This window comes from Ascaphus truei, chromosome 1 (genome assembly GCF_040206685.1).
Source record: "Ascaphus truei isolate aAscTru1 chromosome 1, aAscTru1.hap1, whole genome shotgun sequence".
Lineage (NCBI taxonomy): Eukaryota > Metazoa > Chordata > Amphibia > Anura > Ascaphidae > Ascaphus > Ascaphus truei.
Genome location: NC_134483.1, coordinates 180430699 through 180445348, shown reverse-complemented (window position 1 = coordinate 180445348; position 14650 = coordinate 180430699). Strand labels below are relative to the sequence as shown.

The 14650-nt window shown below is 42.5% G+C and overlaps 1 protein-coding gene across 1 annotated transcript in view; it reads left to right on the top strand.

Annotated features, from left to right (window-relative positions):
- The window catches only part of LOC142494110 (uncharacterized), a 181527-nt gene that overhangs the window by 46109 nt on the left and 120768 nt on the right, over positions 1-14650 (top strand). The window contains exons 6-7 of the mRNA XM_075598852.1: positions 742-803; positions 3886-4027. Of these exons, the coding sequence (XP_075454967.1) occupies positions 742-803; positions 3886-4027 (204 nt within the window). The remainder of the gene's footprint in view (positions 1-741; positions 804-3885; positions 4028-14650) is intronic.

Below are 14650 nucleotides of genomic sequence, written 5' to 3'. Positions count from 1 at the left end.
TTCCCTCACCTGCTGTCTCTGTAAGTCTCCCAACATACCACTTAGATTGTAGGTTCTCTGTGGCAGGGATTCCCTTTCCTAATGTGTGACTTTGCTGAGCTTATTGTATTATTATAATTCCCCGTACTATAGTACCTATATAAAGCGCTGAGTACACTGTCTGCGCTTTATAAATAAAGATGTACGTACATATAAGTCATACATAGAGGCCTACGTATCGTGCCAATTTGGGAATTAAAATGACCATATTAAAAATGTAAATAATTCTTGTCTTAGTAACTATTTGATTTCCCTGCTTCCCAGCTCTTTGAAGTTTCGGATGTCCGGCAGTGGGAGAGGCTTAACATTCATTTAGTGTGGGGCTCATGTTTTTGGACTAAAGCTCAATGTTTAAAAGTCAGTGAGCAGGGAACGGTCTAGAGAGAGGAAAACAGACACCCCTTTGCATAATATGCTGAAATGATCATTAAAAAGTAAATAAATATTGTCTAGAGGGTACTGCACCTTTAGAGTGACAGTGACTGTGTGTGTGTGTGTGGGGGGGGGGGGGGAATAGAAAATTACATAAATAAATGTAAGCCACCAGTCACAACAGAAACCAAGATGGGTTCTTGTAAACTCACTAAACACACGACTATGCATGCATAGAACTTGATATCTCTGATTACATATTGTAAAGTTGGAAAACTGCTTTTTTTTTCTTCTTTTGACATAATTTTACAATCACCTTCTCTTTTCCAGGGGCTGTGAGTGAGCATCTTTGCCAAAGTAAATGGGATGGATTTGCAGGGACTCTAAAATGGGTAAGGAATGGGTTGTTGTCTGTGATATATTGGGATCTATGTGTCAAGGCAAAAGGAATTAAAATAATAGCATGTTCTTGTATAGCGCGGCTAGTTATATGTAACGGATTTTCTGGCCTAGCCTGACCCACCCAATTTCACATTGGCCCCTGTGGTCTAACCAGTCCCCATTACATTGTCGTGTCTGGTGGTGCACCTGTTGGCAACAGGACTCCTGAGTCTCCTGCATGATGTTGTGTGGGGATTGCCAACCCAGACAGGCAGCTGAGGTAGTGTTCTTGAGTCCTACCTATATCCAGTGCAGCGCCTCCACCTCATCAGGATCCCAGCGTCCGCTTTTGGATGGTCCTGGTGAGGAACTCCTCTGTGGTGCACTCCTCTGTGTAATCACTCCACACTTACACACGAGGGTATGATTGAACAGGATCATCTTTATTGCAAGGCGGTGGGCCAACTGCCCCTCACAGCGGTTGTACTCAGCCGCTCATGTTCACCGCACTTCCCTTTGAAAGGTGTCTTTTCCCAAATTGGTGGATTCCTTATCTCCCCTTAGAGAGATATTCCCTGTGCCAGGTCCCTGGTCACAGTCTTATGAGCTGCATTCTCCCAAGTCTATACTCAGACTTGCTCCTTCTACAACCAACCAACTGAACCACTCTGAACTCTCTCTGAACTACCTCTGAACACTTACTTTTGGCCTTATGTATACTCTGGGGGCAAGGAACAACTCTGACATCACTAATTATGGATTCAGAGCATGTGACCACACCCATCCATACATAGGGCACCTCAGCAGGGTGTGAGGGCAAACCTCCATGATTACTGCTGGCATGCCCATAACTTACCAGGCCTTACTGTCAGCAGGAGAGATGACTGTAATCCATTTTACAGCATGGTTACATATACGTAGCGCTTTACAGAGACATTTTGCAGGCACAGGTCCCTGCCCCGTGGAGCTAACAATCTATGTTTTTGGTGCCTGAGGCACAGGGAGATAAAGTGACTTTGCCCAAGGTCACAAGGAGCCGACACCGAGAATTGAACCAGACTCTCAGTGCCAGTCAGTGTCTTTACTCACTGAGCCACTCCCTCCCTCTAAGTTTTAGGAATGCGACTAAAATACAGTACTAACCATGAATGTCCCAATGTTATTTTTTCTACCACATTTCTGTATTTAAAGCTGAATTATTCATTGTAGTTTAAATATACATTTCTTTGCATATGATCCTGACACCTTTTTCCGCACAAAAACCACAACTGTTGAAAGTATAATTGTGTTCCCAAAAACACTGTCTGTAGTATTTCCCATTTTATGTCAGAGCTATGATTATCTGATTTATTTTTTTACTGTATTAAAACTGCCACCAGAAAAATGGCAGCTAGGTTTGCTCTGCTAGAAAAGTACATCAATAGATGAATGAGATGGTTTCAATGGCTAGATCCAGTAAAGGTCGATATACTGTAGCTGCGTTAAAATTTGGTGTTTTTATGGAATGAATGTAGATCGCAGGGATATTTGTGAGGATCACAGCCGCATACACTCTGAATTATTTATTCATTCATAAATGGGTTGCATTATTAGTCTCATTTGCATACATAAAAATGGTGTTAACTGAGCAGTAAACAACTGCAGCCTTGAAATCAGCGGTAATTAGCGCTGGCGATTCAATTGTGGAGGGGCGGGATTTATGACATTTTTCTACCATAGCGTTTTGTAATAGGATTTCTTACAAAGCCCTGTGTCAATTCTGTTTACCCCCTTTGATGCCTGATGCTATGAGAACTTGCAAGTACTATGGAGAAAAATCAATGCATGTGCAAAGAATGCTTTCAGGTACCAAATGGGTTACATACATATATATATCACAAAAAGTATGTTTAAATATATAGTATTATATTAGCCCAGGTGTCTATCTAGTTATCAGTTGACCATGACTAGCTGGCCACTTGGAATACTAAGGGGTTTTAATATATATATATATATATATATATATATATATATATATATATATATATATATATATATATATATATATTTATATTAATACATATATATATATTTATATTAATACATATATATATATATTTATATATATATATATATTTATATATATTTATATATATATATATTTATATAGATTTATATATATATATATATATATATATATATTTATATTAATACTGTATCATTTATATTACAATTGGAAAAGAAAAAAAAAATATATATATATATATATATTTGCATCACCTATTGTAGGATGGCTAGACTTATCTATAGTGCCATTATATACATAGACAGGAAAGGTAATGTATATTTTCTGGCGGTAGGCCAGCATGCCAAATGTTTCCTTATTTCAACTTTAGCAAAGCTAGGCCTACATAGCTTAATGTTGTGTTAAGGTCAATCATGCTATTTCATTTTTTTAATTATTTTGAAACACAAGCTTTTTATCAACACATTTTAGTATCCTTAATTTAACAATTTTCTCACAGACAATGAAATCCCTAGTAGCCATTTTTGTTTATGACAGAGAGGGGGAACTTAGCTAAAGTGGTAGTTACCACTCCAGAGGAAAACCTCCTATTATATTCCTGTCTAAAAGCACCAGTGTTCACGTAATATTGTACAATTCCTGTAACTCCAACAATTCTGTAATTGTGCTGAAAAGGTGCAGAAAATGGAAACAAGGATGACCAAGTGAACAGAATTTCCAGGAGGAGAATAAGAGGATTTTAATATAAAGAATAGTGCCCTTGTGCATTGTCCTTGTATTATTTCAGAATCTTTTGATATCGATGGTAGAGCTGGGACACAACTCTGCAGTTGAACTGTTTGTGGATATACTTACATCACACAGGTTCTTGCACCATATAAGTTCTGCTCTGAAATCTGTTCCAGCAGCTGATGGGGCTGTTGAATGTTATTAACGACATATGCTAAGTTCAATATACAGTACCATGTGCTCTGCTCTTGTCGTTCTTATGTTCATATTTCTCTATGTTTCAGTTTTCCTTTATTTAAGGGTAGGAATGTGCATTAATATACGATAATTGCAGCAGATGGTCTATTGTTTGGTTGCAGGATTCCGAAGGTGTCTCTATGTGGCTTCTTCTCCCGGATGAGCTGTGGATCTGCATCTTTTCGCAACTGTCGCACAAAGATCTCTCACTGGTTGCTCAAGTATGCCGGAGATTTCGATACATTGCAAATGATGACAGCTTGTGTAAGTATTTTCCATTAAATCGGTCTATACTGTATATTTAATGTACAGTACTTTCCATAAAGTCACTTGCACACTAACAGTTCACCCACTATAATTATTAAACATGATGTTTCTGATATTCAGGTATGGTGAGGCACTATTAGGTCAGCATTGAGTAGCCGTGCCCCACGGTTTGTATGTGACAAAGTGATATTGTTGAATATGAAAAAGTACAGCAATTAAAGTATATTCAAGTATAATATATTAGTCCATAGAAAAACAAACCAACGTTTCAGTCCCTTCAGTGTAATTTATCTTCATTGCTGCACTTGTTTGTTTTCTAATGCTATTGGTGACACAGCTTAATCTGAGGGCATATGGTTTGTATGTAGCAAAAATCCTTGTGCAAAACAAATCTGTTTCCTCTTTGGGGAAATCAAGCAAATTTGTGTTATGTACATTGTCTGATGTTGCCAGGGGACGAGTGAAGCGCATGATGAGTTATCTTTGGTGTACCTAAGGTGTTGTGGTATGAGGATAAACATGGGTAGTAGAAGAAATTATGACATACTACAGAAGAAACTATAGAAAGAATGTGCATTTTCAGTTCCAGTGCTAAAGGATGAGAGGGGGACAGGTGTGGTGTTAAGGGGATTTTCATGTACCAAGAGCTGCAGCCTGCACTGCCCTAAAGGATGTTTTGGTTGGGACAAGAAGCTACACGTTCCTGTTGTAAGTCACCATGTGGGCTGGCACCTAGGGCGTCTGGAGGGGGTATCTAGTTGCCGCGGGCCAGGAGCTCCTGAAAGAGACTAGGGTGTCAGGGTTCAGACAGGGTGGCATAAGAGTACTGATAAGTATCGTCTGAGGGAGGGAGGACTTTGATTGTAGGTCAGGGTTGCCAAGAACCTCAGCTTGAGGAGTTACCACCTTACTAGTAGCAAGTTTCATGTACGAAATATCACAGAGAACTGGACTGTTTGTCAGCAAGTGTAATGTACTTTGTTTTGTCTGCCAGGGAATGCTTCCCTACAGAGAAAATACCTATAGCCGTGTGTGATTACAAAATGGTGGTTCTAGAGCACTGGGAGCCACATGGCATTGTACTACCAAAAAAATGCAGATTTCCACCACACCCGGGAAGCCGCATGGTTCTTTTTGCAAAAGTGCATGCAGTTGCAAGCTTTGGCTGGCACTCGGTTTGAAGAAAACAGCACAGACTGCCAAAATCGCACCCTCTTCTTGCTCCAGGATTGGACGATAGCGTTCACCAGGGGGAGGAGCTGGGTGTGCCCAAAAGAAGCAAACCAGATGTGAGAAGCCAGATGCATGTGTACTTATAGAAGCTACAGACGTGTATGCAGAGCTGTCTTATCTACTACACTATGGAGGAGATTGATCAAGTGTATGAGTCCTAGTGATCAAGGACAAAGATGGAACTCTCCAACTGGAACTTTGCCCTCTATGCAACCATCCGTGGGGTACAGCTCCAGGAGATGGGGAGTTGCCCAATCTGCTGTGTGCCCTTCTTGCGGCCTAAACCAGAGCAAGTTCATTGGCCTAATCCAAATATGAGTACTGAGGAGCTGCGTACACTCTACACCTTGGTGCGTAAGCTGTCGGTACTGGCTCAGGGACCTGCCGGCGATGCTACCAACCATTATCTATGAATGGTTTACAAACTGTTTTATCCTTTACCATGGAGTTACATTTGGTGCGCCACATGGGGCGGAAAGAGGATTCCCTTCTGGGCTCTTCAGCCTGGGTGAGTGCCTTCCAGAACATGTCCGCTGTTAATCCGCCACCGGAGCTGTGCTCTACCGTGTCCGTCTCGACGCCAGTGCCAAGCAGTCAACCGTCAGAGCCCCGCGGAGATGCGCCACATGCGTGGTGCGTTATGCTGCTGCTCCGGTAAGCTGCTCCAAGAGGGAGAACCCTATGAAAGTGACCGCCATCAATGAATCGGAGGACGAGACCAATGACATCTATGAGGTACCTGCCGAGACTCCCTCCGTGCATGCTGAGACCTCCCACGTACCTGAGTTTGATGTCGAGGTGAAGGTTCCGGTGGTCGTTACGACTAACCTGTGGGATTTTCAGGATGGCTATCCACGCTGGGACCGTGCGCATGAGGCTGCCGGCCTGTACCTACGACACCGGAAGGAGATGATGGTCAACTGTGGTCAACTAAGCCTAGCCGGGACTGTGGACATTTCTATCGCTCCTCCTCGAGAGACTCCCAAAAGTTTCCTCTTCAGAGACTTTAGAGTGCCCACTTTGCCCCAATCTGCCCAGACCGCCCATACCGACCCAAGTCCTAGCCATAAACCCCTGACCACTCGGACCTTGTCCCCGGTGAGTCCCGTGGCCCCAAGTAGTAATGTGAAATGCAATAACATGCCTGTACTATCTGTGGGGTAGGCTTTGTATTGGGGCGGATCAATTGGAACAGGGTGATGTGTCTCTCTTAGATCCAGTATCTGTGGGGACAGATAAGAGTAGCATGTCAGGGTCAGTGCTTAGTACATCGCTAGTTAAGGAAGAGAGTATAGAAACACCTTTATGGGAAGGGTCATTATTTTGGGTGTTACCCGGTACAGCCAGAGAGAAGGGTCTCATGAAATTCAGCAGGGCAGAGAGAGTTCTAGTACAAAGGTTCTGCAAGATGAGGTATGAGTATCCATATCTCCCAGAGAACCTTATGAGGAGTGCAGAAGAACACAGGATGGAGTGGGTGAAGGAAGCTAGAGCACTTAGCTCACACTACCAGAGGCTCCATGTGTTGTGATTTTGATAGGGCAAAACACCTACTCAAGCTGTGAGTAGTGGGCCGCAACATACATTCAGAGAGAGTAGAATATATCTCTTAGTCTGGGAGAAGGCGGTGCTATTCCGTGAAGGTACCTGTGTCATATTCTAGCCTGCTGTACCCATGCTTGGCCACCGGGATTGCTGCCGCTCTCTCAATGTCTTGTTCTAGCCTGCAGTGCCTATACTTGTCCACCGGGATTGCTGCTGCTAAACTAAGGAACACTCCAGACCCTGAAACCATTGCACCTGTGCTCTACCTGTGAGCCTGCATATATAAACCTCCCTTTCCTGTTCCTCCCTTGCCTGTTTATACTGGTTCCTCAGCTCTTGCTAGGTTCCTGTGTTTACTGCTGTGCTAGCTATTGCTATTGTCCTGTTCCAGTCTCCTCGTTGTCTCTGACCAAGCAGAGGCTTGTTACCTGACTACGCTATCTGCCGCATGCCTCTGACCTCTGCTTGTTACCAGACTACGCTATCTGCCGCATGCCTCTGACCTCTGCTTGTTTCCTAGACTACGCTACACTGGCGACACACTTTATTCGAGCTCGGCTAGTCCCACGAATTCGGGTATACCCGGGTGTATTGAGGTTTGTGACTGTTTTCTGCCCGAGTGTATTGAGTTATTTTCCGGCAGGGATTGAAGCATTTTATTCCCGCTGGCTGCAATACTGCACAGTACATGTATATATACTGCATTACAATTCATGAATTTATGCCATCTGGTAGACACGCGAAGCATTGCAGCCTATTAAATCCTAATCATTATCATTTAACAGATCAGCCGCCCATCAGCCAGGCATGAACCCAGGCTGGGAAGGCAAATGCAACGGGGCTTGTCAGAGGTGAGGAGCGGCGCATTCCAGGTATCTGCCAGGTACATACTGGGTATTTGCTCGAATAAAGTGTGTCGGTGCAGTATCTGCCGCATGCCTCTGACCTCTGCTTGTTACCAGACTACGCTATCTGCCGCCTGCCTCTGACCTCTGCTTGTGACCCCTACCACGCTCCCTGCTGTTCCTGCCACTGGGATCCACTCCAGCCGAAGTCAAATCCTTGACAACCTGTTAGTCAGGGCAATATGGTTACGATACCCGATCCAGCCCACTGCTACTGAGGTAGCCCAAGTATCACTCACATTAGATCCAGGTTCAAGCTGGGAATGGATATTGTAATGGTACTAATGTGTTGAAATGTATTAAATGTATACATAGGGTAATGCTGTAAGAATCTCACAGAAATGTTGAGGCATGTTGAGGCATTTGCTGTGAGACTGCCCCAGAATATCCCAGGCAAGAGTTCTAATACTGGTGGCTGCATCTGTATGCAGATGTGACACCTGTCAGTATCAGACATGCCCCGTTATGGGGCAGGGTTACAAGCCGAACCCCAGGGTATATACACTGGCTCTCTCCCAAAAGTGGGTATGTCTCTTTGCTCCCCCTGTGGAGTGAGCAACGACTTCCATGTGTTCCATAAGGGGATGCAGGAGGAGCACCATACAGTAACCTTCTAGGGGAAGCAAGAATGGGATGTGCCTGTTGTAACAACTACTGATGCAATAAACACCATGGAACCATATGCAAGTGTGATTCACTGTCTTGGGATATGAAAAGGTGTCAGCGTGGACCATCCTACTACCACAGGATCCTTGCTGACTGGAGGTCAAGGTACCCTATAAACCTTTCCTGATAATCCCCACATCATCACGGAAGTAATCAGCCCTCCTGTTACCTCACAGGTATGCACCACATCACACAAAAGACATTAATAGCAGACCAGATCTCACTTAGGGTGGGGGTAAAGGGGCTACACAGTATTTGTAGTGATGCATAGAGATCAGATGATGGGATTGTTGAGCAGCACATTGTCATGGAAGACCAGCACTTTTAACACCTTTCTGGGATCATTCAATAGGCAAAACAAGGTAATGGAATAAAATGAGGTTTATTCGGGTGAAACCCACATACACACAATGAATATACAAAATACAGGAAGAATACACACTTACTGGGGGGTCTGGGGTCAAAAACCAGCCTCAAATAGGTGCAGGGCGCCTGCGTTGGAAGGCTTTCCCTGACCGGGACCTCGTCCCAGGCTTCATGGTACTCTTTTTGTGGAGAATACCCAACCGCGACCGCTATGTTCTAAACTAAGAACTTGGTCCCAGCGTCTGCCTCAGCTAGGCAGACTTTCCTAGCTCTAAAAATGAAGCCGGTTGCTCTGCTATTCGCAACAGAGCAACTTTGAAAAGCCCGCCTTTGCCTCACCGACTCAAACCACAGAACGTCTGGTTCTCTGATCGGGAAGAATCCTTACATAGACCCCACTGTTCTATGTTTAACATGGAAAGGAGACTAGCGACCAATCACAGAATGGATTGTACTTCAGCCAGCCAATCAGAATGGGGGCTTGTCTGGCTGCTGATGTCAGAAGAGGGTCCGTGCCATGCCGGCTTGAAAAGCAGGGCGAACGGGAAATATAAATTGGCCAGTGGGAAACGTGCCTACGAGCAGCGTCCTCCCCCAGCCAACCCATTGTCACTCGCTGGGCAGGCTCCACCAGGTCTGGCAGTCCAAAAGGTGCCCTAGTGGGGTGCCTTTGTTCTCCGGACCTGGTACTCCACCCTTCCCCACTCACCAACCAGTTTTCTCACCTCCTAACATCCCTTCTACACTTTGATCTACGATGTCTATGTAGACATCCTGGTGCCTATGTAGATACCTGGGCTGACTGTATAGACAGAGATACTTACTGTATAAAAGACAACACACTGTTTTATTAAACATATATCTCTTGGGGAACCTTATACATGTGGTCGAAATGGGTCTGGGATACTTGGGCTCGAAAACCAGGATTCTAGGGGACACTGTGTAGCCCCGGTGTAATTCACCTTGTGTACCCGCAAATCATGCCTGCACGCCGGGGAGAATTACGGGACCACCGGTAACTTTGTCCCCCAAACTCCTACACAAAATATAAACACATTTTGACCCAAATATCCCCCTTTAAACTCCCACTCCCGAAATCCCATGTTTATTGGGGAAAGGGAACAGGTAAACCACACAACAGGTCAGGATTTTCATATACATTACAGTGTCCCTGGCTTATGGTGCTACTTAGCTGCCAGGAACCCACGGTTCTCAGTGGTAACCAGTCGGGCTTCACCTTTATTATGAAAACTGGCTGCCCCGTACCGTCACAAACATGACACGTACTGTACAGTAAAGAGTGGGTACTATGAAATTTTTTCTCTCCTAACATACACTTGTATTCTTCGATGACTGTCATCTGCCTCCTCTTTTAGAAGATCCAAAAAGCATGAGCCTCATGTCCGAGTGATGAATGTTCGTTTGTTTGCATCTAGTATCTAAAATTATAAATCTAACCCTGAAAGAGTTAAAACATTTTAGAGAATGACCCAATACATATCAGACCTTAACACGAATAAATCCTTCACTGGGTACTTAGGTACTAAATATATTTGCCAACTCACATTATATAAAGGAATTAAAACGCTAAACTTGTGTAAATATTTATTTCACGCAAAACATTTCTCAGAAAAAGCTTCCCCCACCTCCTCTCAAAGTGCAAACAAGTTTAGCAGAAAAGCATTGGATAACCTACTTCCGAGGAAATTTATATAACCAAATGTTTAAGCATGTCATCTAGAACACTTCTTAATTGGAGCAAGTACAGCATACAAAAATATTTGAAGAGCGCACCTCTTTTCACTTTTTCAATGATTGATTGTAGCGTAAGAAACAGTACACAGGTATATGCACCTGGCTGTTTCTCAGCACGAATGCTATTTTTGTCATTGTATTTATTGCGCTGCATTTCATAACATGCTGATAATTAAGAATATAAGTAGGTGTCAATCAATAGTGCTCCAAAGTCTTGCTAAGTATAGCAGTCTATTTCACTTTTGAACATAGTGGACTCAGACAATCAGTGTAAAACAGCAACATGTATACTTCTATGTGTACACTCAAGTATCACTTGTACAGTATGTATGCATATCTACATTTATATAGCACCATCCATGCACATAGTGCTTTACAGCAGTAATACATGTGACAAAATAATATAACACATAATAGGAATAAGTGCCTCAGACATAAAAGCCAACATTAGGAAAAGGAGTCCCTGCGCAGAAGAGCTTACAATCTAAGGGCTATATGTAGCAAGAGGCACGTGCGCGCTTACGCAGTAGAGTTTAAAAAAAGCATTTTTTTAAGTCTGAAACATGACATATTGATGAAGTTTATTAGAATGTGGAGCATGCTGCGCTAGTATTCTGCGCTAAAAGTCAAGAAAAGTACCGCAAGCAGCACATTTACACACAGACCGGCGCCAATATTCAAATATAACTCTGCCCTAACTCCTCCCACTTGCTCCACGAATCCCTCATCTCATCGCAGGCAGATGCAGACATTTTGGTAATAACTTTATATTACAAAGTTTAAAATTGGCTTTCTCCATTACGCTTGCCTGTTAAAACAATATTTATTAAAATCATCGGATTTTTTTAAAACGAATGAAAATATCTTTTCGCCATAAAAATTGAAGTCCAAATATTTAAAAAATTGTTAAATGTTATTTATATAAATGCCTTTTTAAATAATGTTTTAACCCGTTCAGTTTTGTTGCTGCTTCTAGTCTCACATACATTTTCAGGCAGAGACCTCACCTCCCGTGTGCGTGCGAGATTGTGTCAAATCAAATCTGCCTCTTTCCTTACATACAGCAAAGCTATTGAGCCTATTAAGCTTGTGGCGAGGTGTTTGCAGAGAAGAATGATATATTCAAAAATATGCATGCTATATGTAGAAATATTATATATGCAATTATTTCAAATTTTTGATTCTCCCTACAAAGTCACCAGGTTAAGTAGCTCTGTGGTATATAAGGGGAGGAGGAGATTATTATAATGGTCTCTCCCATCTTCTGTAGACAGAGGATGAGACACGCACTCAATATCAATGGTAATAGAGGTGGGGTACTTAGCTGCCGGTGCGCTGGTCCTGGGGAGCTCCTGTAGTCCCAAATGTTCCAGTACAAAGAAGAAGAAGCAGGCACACGGTCTTACTCAAAAGGAGGTTTAATATGCCATAAAGTCCAACATTTCGGCAGTCAAATACTGCCTTTCTCCCATCTTCTGTCCCACAATCTCGCATGCCTGGAGGAGATGAAAGATTTATTAGAAGCCATTTATTAAACCGGGATAAAGCTGAGTAGAGTACTATTGCACAGAAACTCCGATTGAAATTTTTGTGGAATAGGGCACGAAGACAGGGGCGATTCCCTGTCTGTAACGCATGGGAGACCTATGTATAATGGTTGAGCCCAGCATTTAACAGATTAATCTCAGTCTGAGAACAGGCTGATTTAATTACTTGCTCAGATGGCTCCTTAGGGTGCTTTAACAGACTATAGCTCTCAGTAGTCTGGGTTCTGTGAACTAGGGTGACACAGTCTTCATCTCTGCAGAAGATCTAAGGAAGTCCTGTAACAAGACCTGCCTGCTTTGGACGCTCCCTCTGTTCCAGAGAGGTACACACCCCAAGGAACTCTGCTAACCTGGACTTGGTCTCTCCACGTCTCTAACCCCAGTCAGGAGAAAGCTGGGAGGCAGAAGGCAAACCTACCTACCACTGACTTTATTTGTGATTGTTGATAAGAGGCTTAGCCCTTCAACCTATAGATAGGTTAGTCCCTATATAATAGTTAACACCCCATATACAGTAGGAGTTAGACATTTGTAGTTTGATTGTTATATTGTGCTGGAGAGTTTTTTATGTTCCGTGTTTTGAAAGGCTGAATAAAAGCCTACCTTCAGGCAATCCACGTGTCGTTACATTCTCACTTCCACAGGGCTTGATCGGCACTATCTCAGATTAACGAATAACCCAAATTGCGTCAATTAATTGCGTCGATATTTGATCCCGAAAGTGCAAGCAATTGAAACTTTTCTTGCAGTATTTCTACATAGATCAATCTTAATGAATACAACGAAAACTATATTTTAGAACATCTAAGGTAGCTGCATTATATATTCCAGTGATTTTGCATGGCAACATTTTCAGGTTAATGAATAAATGCTACGATCAGAAAGAGGTAGATCATTATAGTTCCACATTTCTGATGAAAAAGAGAGTTCATAATATGATAAGCCATACGAAACAAAGAGTACGTTTGCTCTTTAAATTACATGTTACTCATGAACTGAAGTGTGCTGGGTGATAAGAAAAAAATATGTGACCTATATTTAAAAAGTAATTCCGTGTCTGTTTTTAGAGCATAATTGTCTATTGAAACTAACAGTTGGTTACTTTGTTACTTTTACTGGGGTTCTAATTTTGGTTCTAAAAATGTACTGTATTTGTGTTTTAGTTTGGGATTTATTTAAAAAAAAAAAAAAATTATATAAAATACCCTCAAAATAAGTAGGAGAATGTTCCCAAAATGTTGGAGAATTTTGACATTTTTCACAAAAGTTAACAGGTTTTTTTAATTCATGCAGTTTACGAAAAATAAAAATCAGGGAAAAAAAGAATTTAAGGATGAGCCCTTCTTGGGTTTTGGCTCCAATTTCGGTCCAATTTAAAAATGTGTAAAGTACGACTTAACATTAAAAGTTATGGTGGGTAAAGAAAAGTGCCGAAAATGCTCCAATGCACAGCAAATAAAAATACCAATTGTGGTACATTTGTATGTCTCAAGTAGTTCTGCAATCCTGTCTTTCACCATTATCTCTTAGGCCACGACTATATTGAGCGCGATGACGCATCTGATTTCACACAGCAGCTCTATTGGGCCAGCAGCAGTGCGCGCAGGCGCGCTCAAGAGCGAGCGCGCTGCAGATTTTTTAAAATCCAAAAGATTTTGTTTTTCGCGTCACGTGAGCGGTTCAGCCAATGAGGGCAAACCAGCGTGGTGACACGTCCGCCACGCCTCCTCATCGCCTCAATCCTAAAAGCACACATCGCTCGGGCAACAGGTGCGCGCCTACTATAATCTCAGCCAACCTCCCACTGATGACACCCAAGAGGTCAAATCAGCTGTCTGTGAGTAGTTTTACTGGCTATGCTGTTCTGAAAAGCTGTGTAATACAGCAAGCATAAGTTTATAGGGCTCCATGTTAAAATGGATAAGAAGTCAAGAGTGACGCACTGTGTGCTTTATTTGCATGTAATTTCCAAGAATCCCTGCCTGCAGTGATAGCACTGTATGCTAAGCGATAATGGGGAAAGACAGGGTTGCAGACCTGTCAGACCTGCAAATGCTCCACAAGTGGTATTTTTAGTTAAAGTCCGACTCAAACTTCCACAAGAACTTCAAAATTCACAACGTTGGGATTTTGAACTCACAAACATGCCCACCCTCAATTGAAACCTTTTGAAAATTGTGTCTGCAGAGAGTTCTCCCTTTGCTTACCATAATTAGGCTCTCTGGAAATCATGCACAGTATCACTACTTTGATTTCAGAGCACCTTGATCACTGATACTGACAATGCTGCTAAAGATCTCCATGGACCATGTGAATGCGTAATGCTAAAGACCCCAACAGTAGGATAAATGAATGAATGAATAACCAGATACTTGTAGGGGGGACCCCTAAACATAAACTTGATAGAAGACAGGTACTGGGTTGCAGTCCCGGATGGTAAGCTCACTAATACGTGACGCTGTTGTTAACAATAACACCAGAAAGATTGAGCATAATAACACCCTATAACGTATTGTTTATACAATTTTATACAATACAATTGTCTAAATAAAGTCCTGAACAGGAAAACATGTAGCAAGCGATTGACTCACTCTGAGTGCTGC